Source organism: Cyprinus carpio, chromosome A4 (assembly GCF_018340385.1).
Source record: "Cyprinus carpio isolate SPL01 chromosome A4, ASM1834038v1, whole genome shotgun sequence".
NCBI classification, from domain to species: domain Eukaryota; kingdom Metazoa; phylum Chordata; class Actinopteri; order Cypriniformes; family Cyprinidae; genus Cyprinus; species Cyprinus carpio.
Window position 1 is genome coordinate 15,015,882 of NC_056575.1, and position 22,040 is coordinate 15,037,921.

Below are 22,040 nucleotides of genomic sequence, written 5' to 3' on the forward strand. Positions count from 1 at the left end.
AGAAATGATTTACTATAATTGGATTTATTGGCTATTTTATGCAAAGTGTATTCATTAAAAAAATAAATTATTAATAATAATAATAATTATATATATATATTTTACAAATATCAATATAGGTTTGTTCAGCTTATCAGTATCAGATTATATCATGGTTTGCATTAGCCTAGCTAGTTATTACATTCCACGCACTTACTGGTAAGCTTTCTGTTGGTTGTGTTTTAGGGCAGGAGGCGGCACTCATATTGAACCCCAATACAGACAATCTCCTCAGCTCACCAGGAACCAGAAGTTTCAGGCCGAGCTGCTCAGCGGCGCCATGTGGTTCTGGATCCTGTGGCACACCTGGCACGACCCGGACGCCGTACTGGTGAGCGGAAACCACATCAAAATAGATGAGCAGTGGGATAAAATGTCACTGTTTTTAGCCATTTCATAATAAACAGACCGCCAGCCACTTAACTGAAATGTCTCTTTAGGGTCATTTCCCCTGGCCGGACACTTCCGCATGGACGGATGAGGAGCTGGGAATCCCGCCTGATGATGAAGAGTAGATTCGCCCCCAACAACCCAATGCACATATGTGTTCAACTCATTTACATACAGGAGAAATGGCTCATTTCCTCCGTGCAGTTGACAACAGCATGCATGACTGATATTTATCTTCTCCGATTTGCATTTGCAGATGTGCACCAGATCACAAAACCCGCACATTTTCTGTAGAGCAAACTGAAAGTGCCTGTTGTGTATATGGACTTATTGTTGAAGTTGCATTATAATATAAAGAAATAAAAGCCATCAACGCTTAAATTTGTCAGTAGAACAGTGTTTTATCACTTAACATTTGGTAAAGGGAAGGGGAAAACAGTGTGATCTACAAAACATTTCCCTCATCTTTTATATACATTGCATTGGAGAAAAGCCATCACTTCCAAAGAGAACTCTGGGAAATGTTGAAGAGGAGGAACAGAACACAGCATTTGAAAACACATTGAGTCTATACCACAGTTGAAAACGGAAATGAATGCTAGAGATGAATAAATACTGTACAATTAATGTGTCAAAGCAAAGGAAACCTGTCTGGAAACCAGTTCGGGTTTACAAAGGGTGCTCGTCTATAGTGAGGTTAGTGAGTGGGAACATTTTTTTTTCCACACATGCGCATGAGCAAACCTCAAAACTGTAACAAAGCCTGAGTTTTAGCAGTTATTCAACTCAAGTCATCCAAAATAGTGCATTTGCTTTTCGAGCCCACAGACACAACACTCGAGAATAGCTGATCAAAATCTGTCGGTGCTGCTCCATGCACAAAGTCCAACAAACTCAAGATTTTTTTTTTAATATACTGTACAGCGGGACACGATTTTGAAGTAAAATAACTGGGAATACATACATTTGTTGGCAAATTTGCGGAAACGAGTATAAAACTTTGCGATTGTATGACAGTGCTGGTGATGAATTCAAAGATGTCACCTGTTCGATGTTCCCTGAGAAAACGTTTCATAGCCTCTCTAAGAAATTCACACAAGCACCATTTTTTTTTTTGTCGTTCCCACTGAAATTCCTTTGTCCCGTTTCAACAGATCATAAAGACAACATTAAAAGAAACCAAAAATAGAGGTAAATTTAAGAGGAAAAGTCATTCAAAATTCTTTTAAGTAGCATTAAACGTGTTAACTACAAAACCCATAAAGCTGAACCTAAACAAAATCTCATTCCTCTTGAATTGATAACATTCAAAATCATACTCCTATTTACAAAACTATTCAATGCAAAGGAAAACAGGAAACTCGATGCGGTAGCAATCCTTATATCTTTGAAATTAATAAATAAGATGTTCAGTCAACAATATTTTAAATCAAACAAAATAGAACATAAATTATGCAGAATGAGCTAAAGAGCATTATCAATCACGTGACAAGCATATTTAGTCCTCGCAAACTACATCACATACAGTATTTCAGAGGCAGCGCTTCAGGGTGCAGTACCTCTCTGTGGCCACTGGGTTGTGACAAAGACAAATTAATGTGTGGCAACGTATTTTCCCAGTGTGAGAGTAAGATTTCACTAGCTTTCGGAATTAAAAAATATAAATAAATCAAAAAGCTTGACAAAATCTGATGCTCCTGCAATACAAGGATTGCCAGATTAGCGATGTAAATCTTTTAAATCTAATGATTTGTTTACAACTCAAATCTATTTTCAACAGAACTTGAACTTTTTATATATATATATATATATATATATATATAAAAAAAATACCCCCGATTATTCCTTTAAATCATCTATTTATGTCCACCCGAGAATAAAAGTAGTATAAACACTGTCAAATCAAAGTAAAAAAACATGCCACTTTTTGATTTCGTTTGATAGCTGTACAATACTTTCCACTATGAGAGGACTTCCTGTGCATCCTAAAAGTACGGCCCACTAAATCATCAATACATCACTCACTGCTGTACAATTATTGCTTAAAGGGGTTAGAGGGGACTGGAGAAGGATTTATAAATGTTCAGCACCATTTCCAAAGCTCATACATCAGCCTGAGACAATCAAAGTAGAGAGAAATAGGCAGATTGATAATGACTTGAGGGGAATCTGAAGACCAGTGGACAACTGGTCCCAATGTTGCACCGTAGAGGGCTAGGAAGATGTCCTTAGCCTGCGAGCGCCCGGACACTCGTGCTACAGATGTGATAAGAGGTAGGGTGGGGGAGAGGAGAGGCCTCAGGCCGTGATACACACTTGCGACTCGTTTTCCGCTGCTCTCCGGACCTCCGACCAACTGTTTCTGTGCTTCCTCTTGAAACCTTTGGCTGTTAATGTTGAAACGTTGTCCAAAGTAAAGCAGTTTCCCTGCGCGGATGGATATAACGTGTTGTATTTCGCATGAATTGTGAGAAAGGAAAAAAGTGAGCCATTAAACATACCCTGTCACCTAAACATGCACAGTGTGTAAGAGAACTGCGTGTGTGTGTATAAAGAAAAGCAGCTGTGTTGATTTATTACACGCCTCATTCTTTCCCTCGTCATGCTACAGGAATAAACCTTTATGGCGGCTCATTTTCATAATCTTCCCAAGCCTCTGTTTAGTCGTCGCCTGTCCTTTCTTAGGACGCTTTCCTGCAATAAAACCATAAAAATATTTTCATTATATTAGTAAGAATGTTTTTAGTTGTCGCCTGTCCTTTCTTTGGACGCTATATTTTTTTATTGGTTAATGATATTTTTTTTTTGTTAAATGTCATATAAGTGGGTCAATGATGAAAAAGAAAAGAAAGTGTAATTTAAAATGTCCAACATACTTAAATGTATTTGTATTTGAAATGATCTTACCTTTAGTGGCCTGGTTGCTGATGGGTGTGGGGTTGGGGGCGTGTCTTTTGGAGGGGTGGAGGGGAGGAGAAAGTGAGCTCTCTCTATATGAATATTCCTCTCCGAGGCTCCCATCCTCTCCCTCCGGGCTGCGGGGTGCTGAACAGGGTTCACTGCTGTCCCACGTGTCACTGCTGCTGTTGCTGTTACTGTTACCCTGACTGGACCACCAGTGCTGCTGTAAAATATCGCCCCCTGCTGATGCCTGCTGACACAGCAGCCCTGCCATAGACAGCATGCCCTGAATGGCATCAGCTGTGCTCGGTGAGGTAGGACGTTCTCTGCAGACAAGAAGTTTTACATTTTAGCACAAAAAAAAAGAGAAAAATGTCTTAAAATAAGCTTTTAAATTGTGCCTCAGGTGTGTAAAATGAAGAGCAGCCGTACCGTTTTAGCGCGTGATTCTGGTGGCCGTGCTGCCGGCCGCTCAGATGCTCCACAAAACTCCCTGAGTCTCTCTTGCTTCCTCCATCCTCTTCCTCAGAACTCTCAGACTCTGAGCGTTTCTGTTTAAAGAAAGCGTGATGGAGAGGATTAAGATGGACAGATGATAAGCCATTTAACCAAGTGTTTAGCTCCTGGGGGGCTTATTAGACATCATCAGCACCTCGGCAGAATCTTCTGCTTCTGACTCCGAGTCACTGTCTGAAGACTCTTCATGTGCCGACTCTGTCCTGAGTTCTGTCTGCACAGTTAGACCTGACAAAATAAGACGAGAGTCAAACAAATCTCCTTTTACATTATAATCAATCACTATTAAAATTATGCTTCTAGCTTCAGTATTATGTAAGCATTCTGGAGAGCAAAAACTGGGTTGCGAGATCCTCTTCAGAATAACTCACTGTAATTGACTGGTTTCTTGATAGTGCAGTGCACTCTTAATTCATCCTCTAGCTTTTCTTTTTTCACTTTTTCTTGTGGGTACATCAGCAGGCTTTCAAATTTGATCCCGTGTTGATGATACTGGAACATTTCCACTCTACTCTCTTTGGCTGCCGCATTACTGATAGATAACCTCTCCCTGTGAAGAAGGAGGACACACTTCTTTATGAGATGTTCAGAATACAAAAATTATATTTTTATAAAAAAAATATATATATATATTTATATAAATATATATATATATATATATATATATATATATATATATATAAACTAAATATTCAAGTAATAAAGAACAAAGAAATGTGTCTAAACTTTCTTTTACAAATAATTACTGTTCAATTACTGTAACAACAGTTTGGATATTATTAACATTATTAAGATTAATACTGCTGTACAATTACCAGTATGATTGTATTTTTTTTCTTAGTATCAGCTTTGATAAGAATGACAGCTAGTGTCCAATAGATAGACAATCTAATGTCAAAAAACAAGTGGAGCTATCAGGACCCTCACCGCATAATTTTGCCATCACATAGCACCAGGCGCAGGGCATTGTCATGACTACCCTCAACAGCTACTGCAGACACTTTCTTGAACTTGCCATTCACTTTGGAGCTGAAGGCTGGGTCCTGTTACAAGAGACAAGAGGCGTTTTTACTGGAAATGAATGATGATAATAATTGCATGCTGTTAAAGCAGTGGACATATCTAATATCAAGGTGAAAATGTCCTCTACAATCATTTGATAGCATTGCATTGCAGTGCAATGATAAAGGAGAACAAACAAGAAACTTGAGCTTAATGCTACGGTGCATTATGCACTCACCTCCTCAAGAGGTCCGACCTCCAGTCTCTTCAATACCTCCAGCGTGTGAAGCTCCAAGACGTCCAAGTTAGAGGGCAGTTTGCGGCTGTGATAATGATGATGATGGTGGTGTCGGTGATGATGGTCTCGTAGCTGCCGAGCGGCCCGCTGTGCCTGATATCCCTTCTCCAGTGATGAGCGTGCTAAAGGCCACTCAGCACTTCCCTGAGATTTTCCAACTTTATTCGATTCATCCTGTTTAAGAAAACACAGCAAATCAATTCAACTTCTTGGAGGAGCTGCTTTTTCAGCCGTGTTGCACCATGTAGATGTGATCATGAATTCGAGCGCACATTCAAAAGCGATTTCAATCCCGAAATTGATAGTGGCTCCCTGATGCCTGCAAATTATATTCAATATAAATACACAATTTATTGTAATTCTAAGACAAAGCAAAATCATTAAAACTTATTTTTCTTCACGTCACATATTTTTTTCCATCACCATTTCCCTTTAGGGGCTCCGTAAAATGCTTCATTTACTTTCCAAACACAGTATTCAGCTTCAGGGACATCCCTAGTTCTCATAACATGGAAATAAAAAGCAGCTGTGAATTATGGTCTCATCACCCATTCAAAACCACTCTCCTTCAGGCTTGTCTTACCTCCAGGTAGCGGATCTCCTTGGTCAGAGCTTTAATGAGACGGCTTGGCCTGATATTGTCTGGAACCTCACTGTTGGGTTGAGTTAACTGCAGAGGAAACACAGAGAAAATGAGCACCAGAGTTTTACTATAAAAATAATGACAGAGAAAAAGCGGACACTATCTTACCTCCCTCCTCAGCCACGTCTTCAGTGATGAGATTAAAGCTTTCAGCTTTTACACTATATAATAGTGAGGTTGACATTTATCCTCCCGCAGCTCTGAAACAAACATGTTTCACTCTGAATCTTCACTTAATCAAGATGCTACATCTAAAACTACATTTATGCAAGGAAGTGTATTTGCATGTTCTCTGATGGAGGTTGAGTCCTGTCCTGCTCACCTTTAAGGGTCTCCAGAAGGTTGTTGGCCACATACCAGCAGATGGCCTCAAAGTAGGGGAACTTAAAGAGATCTGGAGTCTTCAGTCTGCGTTCCATCTCATAACACCTGAAATGTGGACGGAGAAGTAGTTCAGTTCCAGCAGGAATACGTTTAGGAACCTGAACTTAACTTTAGTGACAGTAACAATACAGAGAAGCGTCATCAATATTAATTCAGGGTTTTACCTGAGCTGCATGCCTATGTTTAAGTTATGCAAGAAGTTCCCACCAAACGCCATGGAATCCTGAGAAGTGAGCACTGCATGGATCCAACCTGTAGAGGGCAACAGAGATCGACACTCAGGCCTCGAGAAAGATTACTCATGCAGACCTGGTTCATTTTCACTAACTCCACCAAAAACAATAGTTAATCATCATTCTGTATATGAGTCATCTGTATATATCTAGATTATCTTGATTAAACACTAGCAAGTTACACCATGTTAAAACACCTGTTTCATTAATTACCATATATCTTAGTTTAAAAGATAAAACGTTAAGAATTAATATTTAATATATTAAACATTTTAAATGTAATTTAAAAATACTAAAAAATACTGATTAAAATAGTATAATATAAAACATTTCAATCTTATTTAGTAAAAATCAAAAGAAAACATGCTATTTAGTATATTTGAAACAATTTAAAATAATTTAAATATATTTTTAATATAATATTGTAATATTTAAATTAATATTTAATATTTTAATTTAATAAAATTGTTACTAAATCTAATATAATTACAATTTTATCCAGAAAAAAAAAGCACACAATACTTACAGTACAAAAATCACAAAAATTAGACTACCACAAGTTATTCTCACAATTTTCATTCCTACAATGCTCTCCGCATCTTTGAAACAGTTGTTGTTACTTCTTTTGGGAAAACGCACCTTCAAACTGTCACTAAATTGGCAAATGTTCAGCCAGATATGGATACCAATGTCAGCCAGCCAGATAAATAAAGCAGAATTGAAGTAAAAGTTCCATTAACTGGCTAAAACTCTCTCACACTGTACCAAGGCAATCTGTATTATTCAGCCTTGATATTCATAGACACCAGCAAAATACAGTGTACACACACCATTCACAATAGTAACCAGTGTGTATACACACACATACAAATACACATCAGCAAAAGCCAAATATAGAGTCATCTCACACCCACACTTCACTGCCACTGACAGAAATATCAGTTTTATCTCTCTGTCTAGCTGCTTGTGCATTGGCCACCGTGTGCAGACATGTTGCTAAACAAGAGGGGGATTTCTGCTTCGTCATATGTGACGTTCTGCTCGAGGAGGGAAACCCACAAGCTCACTTTCACACGCCACAAATACACATGCTGTGATAATGAATCCCTGCCGCGAGAAGAGTTATGTCTACTACCTCCGCAGTGGTTAAAGACCATTTATAGCACTCTAGACGCATGCTGAACATAGCGCTTCTGACGGGCGATTAAAGGAACGCCCAGACACTTTTCATTCTACATTCTTTCCATTTCGGTGAGATGCACGTGAATTGCATCATAGCCCTTCAGAGTGTTTTTATACTGTTTACCACGTTGCTCAGTGAAGATCGTTTCCCAAACACTCCTGCTATAACAAGGGTCATCGGTGTTGGACGCTGATCCACATTTTCCTGGCAGGAGCTCTGGGAGCCTTGCCGTACCATGATTCAGATAAGACAGAGCTATTACTTATTGGACCAGAAAACATTACACAGAATCTCGTAGATTACAATTTGCAATTAGACGGATGTACTGTTACTTCCTCTACAGTCAAAAATCTGGGTGTTATATTAGACAGTAACTTGTCTTTTGACAATCATATTTCCCATGTTACAAAAACAGCATTCTTCCATCTTAGAAACATTGCCAAGCTACGAAACATGTTACCTGTTCCTGATGCAGAAAAGCTAGTTCATGCATTCATGACCTCTAGACTGAACTATTGAAATGCACTGCTAGGTGGTTGTCCTGCATCTTCAATAAACAAGCTACAGGTAGTCCAAAATGCAGCGGCTAGAGTCCTTACCAGGTCAAGAAAATATGATCATATTACCCCAATACTACAGTCTCTGCACTGGCTACCTATTAATTTCCGTATCAGTTACAAAATATTATTACTTACTTATAAGGCCCTTAATAGCTTAGCTCCTGCTTACCTAACTAGTCTTCTACCATGCTACAATCCATCACGCTCCCTAAGGTCACAAAACGCTGGACTTTTGGTAGTACCTAGGATAGCAAAGTCCACTAAAGGAGGTAGAGCTTTTTTGCATTTGGCTCCCAAACTCTGGAATAGCCTTCCTGATAATGTTCGGGGTTCAGACACACTTCCTCTGTTTAAATCTAGATTAAATAGACATATTTTGGCCAAGCATTCAAATAATGCATCTCATAATTTTGGACTGCAGTTATATCTGATCAAATGCGCATTATTATTCTTTAACTTGGGTTAAACTAATTAATTTTACTTGGCTGGAACAGCAGCTACGCTAATTATGTCTCTATTTGTTTCTCTGCTTTGCCACGGGATTTACATCCCGTGGTAACTAGGATTTACACAAGCTCCAGTCTGGACCCAGGACACCTGAGAAGAGATGATGCCAACCCCTCAGAGGACCTCAGATGATGCTAACCCAGAGACAACATACAGAACTACCACATTTTGCTCTAAGTTTGATTGCATAATTGCTGTTAATAGTGTTAATCGTCTGTTTGTTTACGTCTTTTATTGATTTTTCTGAACATTTCTGCCATATGCACATGAACTGACAGGCACCAGTGATTAGCTACTACTAAATATTGTACAAACTTAATTTTCTGTAAAGTTGCTTTGCAATGATTTGTATCGTAAAAAGCGCTATACAAATAAACTTGAATTGAATTGAATGTACGTGTTTTTCTACAAAAGCGCACATGATATTTTTCAATTTGAGGTCAAACGATAATACAAAAGGAATGTTGTTGTTTGGGTCAATGACAAATATACAAATTCAAAAAGAGCGTCCACAATAAATAAAGAAAAGAATTTTTTTTATTTTTAAATCTAGTTAGTTGTACTCCTTGTATTACTGTTGGTTTCATATGCTTTTGAAAAATATTTATAGAATTTAAGAAAAGTTTCAAATTAACGACACTAAAAATGTCATGTGGTGTAACCCTCAAGTAAAAAGTAATACCAGTTTTTCCTCATGCCTCTACACATTAATCATCGTTTTAAAAAATGCTTATAAATATAGGTTTCATAAAAAATTTGTGGCAAATGTGACTTTACAGATATAATGAATTATTAATTCATAAATATCTTTATTTTTGAGGAGTCACACCACCTGACCTTTCCTTGTCACAAATTATTTAATATTTTATTGACCTTGACACATAGCCATGAGAGACTCTATAATATCATTTATTTTTTCTACACATTTGTTGCACCGCATGATTTATGATTAAGGTTTTCTGTAAGAACTTCATTATTTTCTTCATTTTGATATCATGACAGTTGTACCACCCTGACATTTCTGACATGAATTTTTTTTTAATGATTTTTAATTTAAAAATTTAGTTAGATTTTAATTTCAATAGTTTATTTTATAATTTACAATTAATTTTAACTCATATTATTTGGGCACCAAATGAAGGGTGGGGATAATCTTTTGATGGACACCAAAAATGATTTAGAAGTTTGGCAAATGCTGCGTTCTCACCAGTGGGGAGGAAGATGGTAGTTCCCTGCTTCACCACACATTTGTAACACTTGTCGACTTTGTCCCCAAAGAATACTTCGCTCTGATTGGGTGATGAGCTCCAGGACTCATATAGTGCAAGGTTAGCCTTAGTCGGCTTGATCAAGTAGAAAATCTTCTCTCCCTGCAAAAAAAAAACAGCCTTATCAGCGCTTATCACTTACATAACTGTAATATCACACGATCGGATCTCCACAAATTGCTTGTGAAACCATTTAGATGGCCATATAAAAAAAAAAAAATGTACACGTCATAAGACAGATTCACATCATAAAACAGGCCTTGGTTCTTACCCAGAGAACATGATACCACACTGAAGTTCCTCCAAAATCGATGTGGAAGTCTGTGTAACTGTTTTTCATTCCCATGAGACAATACTTCTGCACAAATGGTTTGGGGAAGAACGAGTCATCAGGCCAGTAGTTCTCAACCCAGGACATCTTCCGTGCAATTTCAGGAACCTCCACCAAATTTGACATCCTAAAAAAGACCAGAAAACAAAAATTAGACTTCAAACAAGCATTGATATGTGTTAAATGTATAATGCAGCAACACTGCTTTTAATGCTACTTGAGTGTTATCACTTCACAATTTTAACCAGTAAAATAAGTTGAAGTTATGTTGCATAGAAACGAAAATGATGGGATCCCACACAGACATACTTTGTATCAGAGAACTCCAGGCTGATGAGATTCAACACTTTTGGTCTTTCGGGCTGGTAGTAATATTTCACAAACTCTCCCAGCTTGAGCTTGCTGTCTGCCTGTCTTGCGACATCAATCACGTCAATGACTTTATTTGCACCTGGAAAAAGAAAGCAGGATATTTTCAAATTGGGTGTGTGTTTACGGGACAGATTTTCTCGTATATAAATTCTCTGTTATGTCGGTTTCACAAACACAAAGTCTGTAATAAGGCTTTTGAGAGACACAGCTGCAGGGCCGCAAATCATGAACGACAGCTGAGGACCGGAAACAGCACTGGACAGCTGGCGGTGAAGTGACTGCAATCCCTCAACACACACACACACACACACACACACACACACACACACACACACACACACACACACACACACACACACAGCTGGCCAGCGCCTGATGACAGGGAACAGCTGGACGAACAGTCCCACAAACACATAATTTTGAAAGGCTCAAGGCCAAATTTGGGAACTGGATGTAACTGCTAAACACTACACTGCTTTTGAACCCAAGCTGATGTTTTTATGGTCATCATTCATTACCAGTAATATTGAGTTAAATTCAACAGACAACATTTAAAGATAAAGCATTTCAAGTTCACCCCAAAATGATCCATCATTTATCTATCTATCATTATTTTATTATTATAAGGGAATGGGTCAGTATTTTTTGTATTATTTATATACTAAGTTTTAGTAATTTTATGTGCTTTTGTCCTTTTAATTAGTTTATCATTTTTATATAGCTTTAATTTATTTCTATTTCATTTTTTATTACATTTCTAATTTTCATTGAAGTTTTTATTCCGATTTAAGTTTTAGCTTTATTTCAATTACAGAAAATTAGCTTCAACATGACAAGAAGAACCATAAAACTAACACAAAAATAGACCATACAACAAATATTTAAAGCCTTCGATAACGGACAGAAATGTAAGACAGTCCCAGTCCCCATTTACTTTCATTATATGGAAAAGAGCAGCTTGAAAACTCTGCCAAACCTCTTCTTTTAGGTTGCACAGAATATTCGGAATGACATGATGGCGAGTAAATGACAAAATTAAATTTTTTTGAGTAATGATACCTTTGACTTCCTTTTAAAATTGTTCTGATGAATAATGTTGCATACAGTTTGTTCAAGTCTGACAGTCTGACCACGCACACAACAATATTCTTCTCTAAATTTGGCCATACATGGAAGAATGAGTTTTTCTTAGAAAAGAAAAGCAGGTGTAGGGAGAAAATGGAAGAAACGACAGACAGAGAAGGTTAGTGACTTTTTGTCTGTGCCCAACTGGCTGAGAAACATGATCTGTTCAGTGACCTGATCCCCCCTCTCTCCTTCTCTCTCTCTCTCTCTCTCTCTCACACACACACACACATGCATCTCTTACCCTCAACACCTGTTACTATTAAAACACTTCCAGCTTAAAGATCATCAGCGTGCGAAAGAGGGAGACATGTAACATAAGCGCTGAGATAAAACAGCCCTAACGGGAACCTGAGCTCAGACTGGCTGTGCTGTACAACAGCTTTGTAACTGGAGATGAAATGTTTTAGGCCTAATGTAGAGGAAAGTGAAGATAACCTCCACAGCTATAAAGAAGTTGGGTCCAAACCCATTTACTAACGGCACGGACGGATAACCATACTCACAATGCCACTTAGTAACCTAATGCTTTCCAGTCCAATGTCTTTAAACTTATTCGACTTGTAATAAAATTAATTTTAGTAAATTTAAACGACTTGTTGGCTTCAATAAGATGATATTAAAACCAAACAGAGGTTCAAGTAAAAGGAATTTTTTTTAGACATTTGGGTGCGCATCACAAAAACTTTATCATGCCTTTAAATGCCTTTTTATGTATATAATTTATTTTACGCTTCACTCAGGCTATGAAAATCATAAAATTATTTTTAAATTATGATAAAAATAGTGAAATATACATCAGTATTTATTGTGTTAAAATGATTTAATCTATCAAGATGTTGTATTTGTTTATCAAGAAGACATAAGTGTGTGTGTGTGTGTGTGTGTGTATATACACACAAATTTTTCCATATACATTTTTTCCCCCTAGGATTCCATGATAAATAGACAGTTTAAAAGATCAGCATTTATGTATATATGTGTGTGTATATAAATACATGTATGTATATATTGCACACATTTCATGTGGGTTAGGTTATGAGTCCAAATGTGTTATTGATCCAATTGCGTCTCTTCTGCTCTAGTGCCCCACTTGCCAGACACTCTCCCGGGCTGTTATCTGATAACAGATGCAGTGTACACACACTGAGCTCTTACCCACGTAATGCTCCACATCGCTGACAGAGAACGAGGGAGGGGGCAGTTTAAGCCCCAGTCCATCCAGGTCATGGACCACAATGGGGTAATGGAAGCCCTCCCTCTCTAGGTAGCATTGGGTCACCTGGCTCCCATGCATCGGCACCAGAATCTCATCGCCACTTTGAAACAGCCAAGACACACAAATCAACAGCAAGTCTTATCAGGTAGGTGCAAATTCCAAAGCCTTAACTAGATGTAACTAATGATTTTGATTATATCATAAAAACACATTCCAAGTCAAAGTAGTAAAGTTCAATGTCTACTCAAGACTTTTATCCAGAGGTGATTGTACCTGGCAAAGCTCCTGGTCTGGAGTTCCTGTACAAACACAGCAGTTCCTGCCTGAACGGGGCGTGTGCCATCATTTGGCTCCGTGTAGTCATGCCTGTGCCAGTTGTTACGCTTTTTCACTGCGAAAGAGAAGGAAACATTTACAAGACTGATCCTGGAACACAACAAAAGCAACAAAAAATAAAATGTAGATGCACAAACTTACTCATGGAGGGTCCGTGGATGGGCTCACAGTTGGGACAGTGATAAACATCGATATCAGCAGCATGGTGCTCCACTACCTGAACACAACTGAAAAAGGCAAGCAGAATTAGCACCCAATAAATATAATTCTGCCACAATCATGTGAATGTGTCAGTAGCCACTAGCAAAAAAAACACAAGCGAGTGTAATTCTTTAAAAATGTAAACTTGAGGTTAGCCAGCATCCTTTTAGCAATTAGCTTGGATGAGAGCTCAACACTACCTCACATTCATTCACTAACACAACAATAAAACAAAAATAATATGTAAAGTGTCACGTGTAACAAAACGTGAGGTTTTATTCTGAGTAAATGCAGATGATGATGAGATGATGAATGTTACGTGGGACAATGGTGTCACCATCTGAGCGTTTCAGAAAATACTATTAATTTCACATTGCTTACCACTTTGTATGTCAAACATTGAACCAAATCACCTCGCCAAAATGCAACCACAACCATAACGTTCAGCCGCCCACACAAACACACATTCCAGGGGTTCATTTCAGAGTCACGCTGCCAACCACGTGAAATCAGCTAGCTAGAGTTTTGACAGTCCAGTGGCAAGAGATTTACTGATGCTTAGATGAGAACTGGGGCCACACAGGAAAACACAGAAGAGTGCTAACACTCACAGAGGCATGTTTACTAATGCCTTGTGTGATATTTGCTCTACTTTTACTGTATCTTTCATATAATAGCTTCTTTCTAATCAAGCAAGAACACTCGAATACTCTAAACTAAATCTCCAAAAATGACCGAAAGCATGAAAATTCAACAAAATGCATTGAAAATCATAAATTGACTTCTTTAGCTGAGAACAACCACACTTAGCTCCTCATTCAAATTCTGCACTTGTGGCCTTCTCTCATATATGTCTGTTAAGTCCACAAAACCATATCCTATTTATCAATTTATGATTCAGAAAAGCGCAAATGTGTTGTGTGCTTTCCTCTCAATAGCAAAATAAAAACGGCATCTGTGAGAAAACAGCTGTTAAGAAAGCATTTGGTGCCATGTGGATATGGTTGCACCAGCTCTGCAATTGGCAAACCTCTCGGAACTAACTTTGTTTTGGTCTGATTTTGTTTGAAAAGACATCAAGCCAGTTTGTTCTGATTTTGCTTTCGGTATTTGCTGGTAATAAAGAAGCTGTATCGACACTTCATGGTCTGGAGATTACAGGATGTTGCTACAATCATGTATCACAAGAGCGGTTCAACTTTTCCAGTTCCCCAAATAAGGTCTTATTTGAGTTTTAATGCTGCTGCCGTAAACGCTTTGGCCTTCTCTTCCTTTCTCGCCATCAGAATAGAGTTAACATCAAGAGTGGACACTGTGCTACATGGGGCTGTTAAAATCAGCAGGGGACTTCAGCAGAAAGGTGATGCCGCTCAAAGAGAAGACAGCCTTTGAACACAGGCAGAGGACTGAATGTGCTGCTGTCTCCACTTTGATCTCCTCATTATTGCAGGTAAAACTAAGTAGAACCAGGAAGCAGAAAGTTGCTGGCATCCTAGACGAGGCCTAGCTGGTGCTAACTGTTCATTGGCTTAATCTCCTTTATAATCAATGGCTAATACCATCAACACTATCCAGCTTCTGTTGGCAAGAAGTTTTAAAGTGTCATTTTTATGTCCATTATCAGTATCAGTTATCCCATACTCATAGAATTTTTATCAACTGCAACCTAAAAAGACTAAATGTGTTACAGCTTTTTTCAGAAACTGAAATGCTTTTAAAATAGATTCTGACAAAGATTCATCCACTGTATGCAGTTCTTAATATTTAGGAAAATCATGTAAAAAACAACTTCTCAATTAATGTTTTTACCATATTATTTGATTTAATAACACAAATTTGCAAGCTACTTCAAACATCGCAGGATTGGTTTTAGCAGATAGCATGTAATTAAATTTAATTCATGCTCATTACCCTTATTTTTACATTTAGATTGCCTTTGCCGTTATATAATTCTCACTTGAAATAATCTTTAAAAATATTAATAATTTAATAATGCTGTCAAATGTAATATTTAGCAAATCTCAAAATGAATATCCTTATTTCATTCTGTGCATTATAATGTTGTGATGTCTAAAATCACTTAAAATCATTAACATGTTATTGGTATCAGCTCAAATTTTATTAATCGGTACATGCCTGTTTATTATGATTGCAAAATTCAAAGATTTTGGAGAGACTGCAGTGTGGATCCATACAACTGTAGTCTGAAAACATTAACAATTCAAGGCCTGTAGCATTCATTAGATGTTTGTCTTTCATCCCTGTGATTCACTTGGAATAAAGTCTGTCTCCAAACGGGATGGCTTGAACCAGTGCCGTGACTCCAGCTCATGCTACGATAAAGTCACCTGGGTATCACAGCCAGACACGCGATGACACACGAGCAGATGGGGGAGGAAAGGTTTAAGGATGAATGACTCTGCACCCACTCTCCTCCTCCACTTCCCTCCTACGTGAACCAGACAATGAGAGAGAGAACAGAGCGCTCAGATCCTCCTGTCCCGAAGTTGATGAATGAACCGAAGTTTTCAGCAGTTTGGACAACAAAGACCAACACAATTCAATCTGCTCAAGTAAAATATAAAAGCTGTACTTATTCCACACAACCAAACAGGCTTCCACAATGCACTATGCACATCATCGATACACAGTCCCATAATGCTTCAAAGTCATGTTGGAACAATAGCATTTATGAGATCAGCCCATGTGAATGGCACAACAATGTCATAACCAACTAAAAGCTCTTTGAGCACTAACTGTACAAGTCTGCTTTTAAACTTTTTTTTTGTATCTACTAAAATTAAAATTTTTTTTTTTGTTTTTATTGTACTAAATTTGATATGAATGGTAAAGAAAATAACTTTTCTCTTTTTCATTACACCTTACTTCTCCACTTTTCCATTAACCCCGTTTCATTCACATTATGTCTGGCTCATTAAACGATCTTCATTTTATTGCACTCGTTTTGTCATGGAGTTTAACCATCCCTTCTTTCTGATATACAAAGTGCTCCTTTTATCTCCCTGTCTTGGTTTCATAACACCATGTGAACCAGGTCAGTGTGCCACACGCCTGGAGTTGAGTCAGCCTTCCTGTCACCTGAGTTACTGATTAACCACCCACCAGAGAACCAAAGGCACAGAAAGCAATTTCTAGTGGCCAGCATACGCAATTCCCTTTATTTTGTGTAACCAACTGTGCAGGTTGACTATCTGTCACTTACTACTGAACATATATTCAGCAAGCATCGAGGCATGGGATGCCATGCTATATTGTGAGTTGTTAAGCAAAACACGCAGCTGAGAGTCTTACTACATTCACAAGAAGTGCCTTGTTCACAGATATTTGAGATAGATAAAAAAATTTTAATTTTTAAATGTTTAATTAGTTTGCCACTTTTTAAAGACAGTTCCTATACAATATATTAATAAAAATACAGTACTGGTTTACATAAAAGAACATTTTAGGGCAAAAACAGCCAGTCTACAGCCCAAAGTATACTTACGTTTTGATGCAAACCCTTAGAGTACAGGTTCAACTGAATACATAGCCTTTCAAGGAATACCTAATCCGCTAGCATGTGCAATAGTGCAGAAATTGGCATGTGACAAATGCAGCTTTTTGTAACTGTTTGTGCACTATTTCTTTTCAGAAGTTATTACCGCTAAAAATGTCTTCGAACTATTTCTAGAGCTGCAGGTATTCCTTAATCCCCTCACACAAGTGCTCATCAACGCACAGGCGTTTATTGTCATATCTTCAGTAGTTTTTCATTGTTAAGTCTCTTCTGTTTCTTTTCGGACTGCCACACAATGGCCAGGGTCACTAGTGCAAAAAAAAAAAAAAGTTCAAGCCGCATACACAAGCTCAGTGTTCGGAATAAGTGAGGTTTATGAAGATCAGACTGCAAGTGTACTGTACACAATACATTGCTAATGGCGACATTTACATTACATGCATTGTACACATTCATATGGATGTGAGTTTATTATAAAAGTGATTTTTGACGATTATTCCCTTGAAACTGTAATTGCAATTATTAATTACCATTATCACAATTTACATTGAATGATGTTTATACCATTGTCGCATGCAACTGCATGCCGTATTTTTATATGAAAATAAACAAGCTGAAAACACTAACTGAAAAACTTTGTGCATTTCTATAGTATTAAGCCTCAAATGTCAACTATACATCGGATTGGTTTCTTCTTTTTAAATGATAAAAAAGTAAAAATATGAATGGTACTATAATGTTATACTAAACTAAAATTAAAATAATGGGAAAAACCCTTAAGATAACATGTAGAAAAAAATCGCATCTTAAGCACACAGAATAACATAAATGGACTTTGAACGATTAATTGCCGCTTTGAACGATTACGTAATTGTAGCATCCATAATTGTAATCGCGATTAGAAAATCGATTGATTGTGCACCCCTACACATACCCTAATGCATTCATAAAAAATAGAGTATATTTGGACTGAACAACAGATTTCAGACATTACTACCATGGACAGTGCCAATAGTATAAATCAAATAGATACTACCATACAGGCTAAATAGTGACAATTTATCCTAAGTGTTTGAATTAAACATACATTTAAATAAAATAAGTTATTGTCTGTATACTTCTGTATCAAACATGACAGTTTCATTGGATTAACCTACTACAGAGCAGACAGGGTCAATAAACCAGGCCCTGATAAGTCAACACTAATCTTCAGGGCGTCTCAGGTCTGAAAACGACTCACAGAAGGCTTTTGTTGAGACTCAGAAGCACATTTAGGATTTAATGAGACATAATGAGTTAAACACCAAAACATCCTTACAAGCCGAGAAACCAGAAGAGAGAAAGTATTTTAACACCGCCTTTACTTGCCCTTAAATTTTCACGTTCCAGTCAAGAGTGCACACATTCGAGTTAGGCACTTTGTTGTGGCAGATACTTTTTTAAAGAATGATCTGCAAACAGCAAGAAAGAGTCAAGTTTAGGCCAGTGTCAAGCAATTCTTTGTATAATGCAGAAAGATTTCCCAATTATGAGCAATTCAGAGCCAAACAAGTCTGTATTTGGGAGAGTAAGGCTAGATGGGGTGTACATCTGCTGACCCCATGTGACCCTAAGGCTTTCTTGCTTAGAGATCCTCCCCCTACAAATCCCAGATTTTTAGCCCAGTTCTTATAAAATGTTTTTGTGCAACCCATCTCATTTTTACGATACCACCATTTTTATGAGATCCAAAAATCTGACGATGAGAGTAGTAGTGGCAGGTATTTTCTAATGTGTTTTGATGTCCATCTCAATAAAATGAATTACTGAAAAAAAGAGTTAAAATAATTAGGGTTGGACTTGATTCTCCCCCATCAGTTGTTGATTAGATGGAGGATTGTAAGAAAGGGGCAGAGTTTAAGCAGACTAAATGTCTGGCCTATGTCACCAGAGAAAAGTCTGTTATTTCACTGGAGGATCCAAGTTATGTTTGTTTTTAAGACCGTTTCGAGAACAAAGCTCAGGCGGACCAATGGTGAAAAGCCAAGCCTAAATAAACCAATGCATTCTTATGGTTTCCAATTGAAACACAGGGTTAATCGACCTCTTTGACGACACTCAGGTCCCCAGAATTTGTTTACGTTCAGTCTGAAAAGGACAAAAGATGGTCTCAACCTGAGCTCTTACCAGACTGTGTATTGACCTCGCAGCTCCATCAATCAGCAGATCTGTGGCCTCCTAAACTCACTAGTAACCCTCAAAGAGCTAGGGTCTTGTTACACAAATCGCGACCTGCTATAACTCTCCAGATGAAATGGCTTCTAAAAAGAACTAACCATAACATGACATGCCCTCAGGGTTAGATTAACCATTGATTCACAGGTTCAGACATTCACCTCACGTGCGTTCAGACAGACGTCCACATTCTGCCACACTTTCCGTTGTGTCCAAACTCTACCCGAGAAGTTTCACATCTCTGATTTTGGGAAAATTGAGTCTCGTCAATCCGGAGCGAAGTGACACACTGAGCATGTGGTAGCAGTTTCGAATCACAGCCGTTCCCTTCACTTCTTCTTCTGGCCTGCAAAGGCGCCAGTCTTCGTCTCGCACTCTCACAGGGTTCGGGCAAATCTGGCAGCTTCACAAAGTTACGCAAGACTTAATTCTCAACACCCGCACAACCGCTCACTGTGTACTATTCGCAAGACAGGAAGGGAAGCTCAGCCCTGGCTCATTGACAGACAAGATTCAGTCCTGAAGCATAAAGGCAGCTACTTCTGACAATACGCCAAAATATGCTTGGTGTGCCAAGATGGATATGATTTTGTTTGTGTATCTACTTATCAGAAAAAGCCCTGTTCTGCCAAGCACTAGGAATGCTCATATTGCATAACTTGTCTTGCCACATACAACAATGTGACACAAGAGAACAGTATGGCACGATCAGACATGATTATCATTCATATACAGTATATGCATACCTGTCAAAACACAATTAAGCCAAATATGTTTATTACATATTAGCCTTACACCTCTGCATGCAAAATAAGATCATATATACACATAAATATATACATAAACACATAAATATATACATAGGCTAGATATATACATACATCCCAGTTTTATTGCAGTTCAATTACATAGTTCAATAAACTATGGCTAGCTTGATTAATATTTGTAAGGAAACTCACTCAGTTGAGGTAAGCCTCAAAGCTAAAGATTAAAACTTTTGGCCAATGGCCAAATAAATCATAAAATGCATAATTTTAGTGTTAAATTGAGTTAAATAAAGCAAGAAACGTTCTCTAAGTTCAGCAAAGCATGTCCAGTTCAAACAGACAGACGATTTAAATGTCTAGTTTCATAACACACATACAGATGAGCCATGTGGCTTTTGGCAGCTCACTTCTGAAGGAAAGCGGAATAATCTAATCCTGAGGGAAGGATTGTGGGAGACAGTTTGCCTTAAAAGTTCCCAGTACGCATTTATCATTAAAAACAAATTACAGAAATCGACCAATAACGCTCAAATCAGATTCAAGTCGAGCGTGGTCTCGCACCGTCATATTTAAATACCCCCATCGCGCGTCACCAGCACTTTCACATGACACCCCAGATTTACAGCCAAAATACCCCCGTGGCAGGGCGGCCTGTACATACCAACCGTTCCACATCTGTTAAGGAGGCCATAATTTCCATACCTGCCGTGGAACCAGTCTTTACAAATGTCGCATTCGATCATAAACCGGTTAAAATCATAGGGCTGCCGGCAGACACAGTAGAGCGGGGCAGCCGCCATCTTCCTAATGTCCCTAAACAACGCTGAGCACTGTAGGGGCGGGATTAACATCAGCGGAAACTCCCGAAGGGAAATAGGGGCGTGGCTAACACAAACGGAAACTGCCGAAGGAAAATCCGACTAGTGCCGACATCAGCGCCTGCCGCTGCAGACATGGGCTCAATCACGAACACTTGGAGGTTTCGATGAATTAAGATTGTAGGCGTACTTCTTTTCACAATAAAATTCAATTCATACACTGAACTGCTGTTAAAAACATTATTAGGGTTTTTATCTTTTTATTTTTCTGATCCGAAAACACCGCTGACCTACTAACATGATGATCATGTCAAATGACAGACAGAGCATCGCTTGAAGCGAGACAATAAAAGTACAGCAGGTGTATAATATAAACTAGAAATAAGTTTTTATTACTACTAAGGAATCACAATTTACTCTGTGTACTCCATATATTACTATTTCAATATCAAAAGAAATACTGCACGCTTTATTTATAAGTAAATAGTAATAAAACAGAACAGAAGATATCTACAACAATCCTCTGTATATTAATTCAGAATCAGCGTGCTGCACGTGTACTACGTGATCAGCGCTTTCTGTGACGTGCGCAGATAGTAGACTGGGGGAGGGGCTACGCAAAATCACACTGCATATAAACACACACATGCACACAAACAATACTGACGATATTCTTCCCTTTTTTTCAAGTGTTTTATTGTCATGGCCTTTACAAATAAAACAGGAAAATATTACACATTAACATGCATATTATTAGGCTTATTACATGTAATATAATGTAAAAAATAAATACGGACATTATTACTTAATAAATTAAATATTATATAAACATCAATATTATGAATACGTACATAGATTGATATAAATGTATGTGATATAATGTTTCAATAACGCTGTTGAAAATATAAATAAACAACATAAAAAAAGTATTGCTTAATGTAAAATACAATTAAATATCACATGACAAAATAAACACAAATAGGCCATACTGGAAGATCTAAATGGGGGGATAAGATGCCATGATGTTTCCCAAGTCTTCGTGAAGTGGCTGAGCAGTTTTATTGGTTTTCACGAATAATTTGGCGTGGAGGGATGCATATTAACTTCACTATTGAATTGAATTACTGACATGGTGGCAGCGAGTGATTCATTTTGTAGACGTGTGCGCCTTCTAGCGTTGGATGGATGAATGTTACGATGAATTAATTGACTATAT

General features: G+C 37.9%; 3 protein-coding genes across 6 annotated transcripts in view; 1 reads left to right on the top strand and 2 right to left on the bottom strand.

Annotated features, from left to right (window-relative positions):
* LOC109066408 (inactive histone-lysine N-methyltransferase 2E-like) overlaps nucleotides 1-332 on the bottom strand; it is a 36,675-nt gene extending 36,343 nt beyond the window's left edge. For all 4 annotated transcript variants that reach the window (XM_042742631.1, XM_042742625.1, XM_042742620.1 and 1 more), the window contains exon 1: nucleotides 197-332. The gene's annotated coding sequence lies outside the window, so the exon portion shown is untranslated. The remainder of the gene's footprint in view (nucleotides 1-196) is intronic.
* Nucleotides 1-810, top strand: part of ndufb2 (NADH:ubiquinone oxidoreductase subunit B2) — a 1,645-nt gene extending 835 nt beyond the window's left edge. The window contains exons 2-3 of the mRNA XM_019119196.2: nucleotides 226-370; nucleotides 480-810. Coding sequence (XP_018974741.1) covers nucleotides 226-370; nucleotides 480-554 — 220 coding nt within the window. The 3' untranslated portion in view covers nucleotides 555-810. The remainder of the gene's footprint in view (nucleotides 1-225; nucleotides 371-479) is intronic.
* Nucleotides 811-20,860, bottom strand: LOC109058285 (lysine-specific demethylase 7A-like). The gene is given in 18 exon segments (XM_042742653.1): nucleotides 811-3,123; nucleotides 3,337-3,656; nucleotides 3,763-3,881; nucleotides 3,983-4,074; nucleotides 4,218-4,396; nucleotides 4,774-4,889; nucleotides 5,087-5,320; nucleotides 5,730-5,816; nucleotides 5,898-5,989; nucleotides 6,112-6,218; nucleotides 6,338-6,425; nucleotides 9,864-10,026; nucleotides 10,196-10,382; nucleotides 10,565-10,706; nucleotides 12,911-13,071; nucleotides 13,245-13,362; nucleotides 13,449-13,534; nucleotides 20,709-20,860. Coding segments are annotated over 18 exon segments (2,529 nt in total). The 5' UTR covers nucleotides 20,858-20,860; the 3' UTR covers nucleotides 811-3,034.
* Between the last annotated feature and the right edge of the window lie 1,180 nt (nucleotides 20,861-22,040).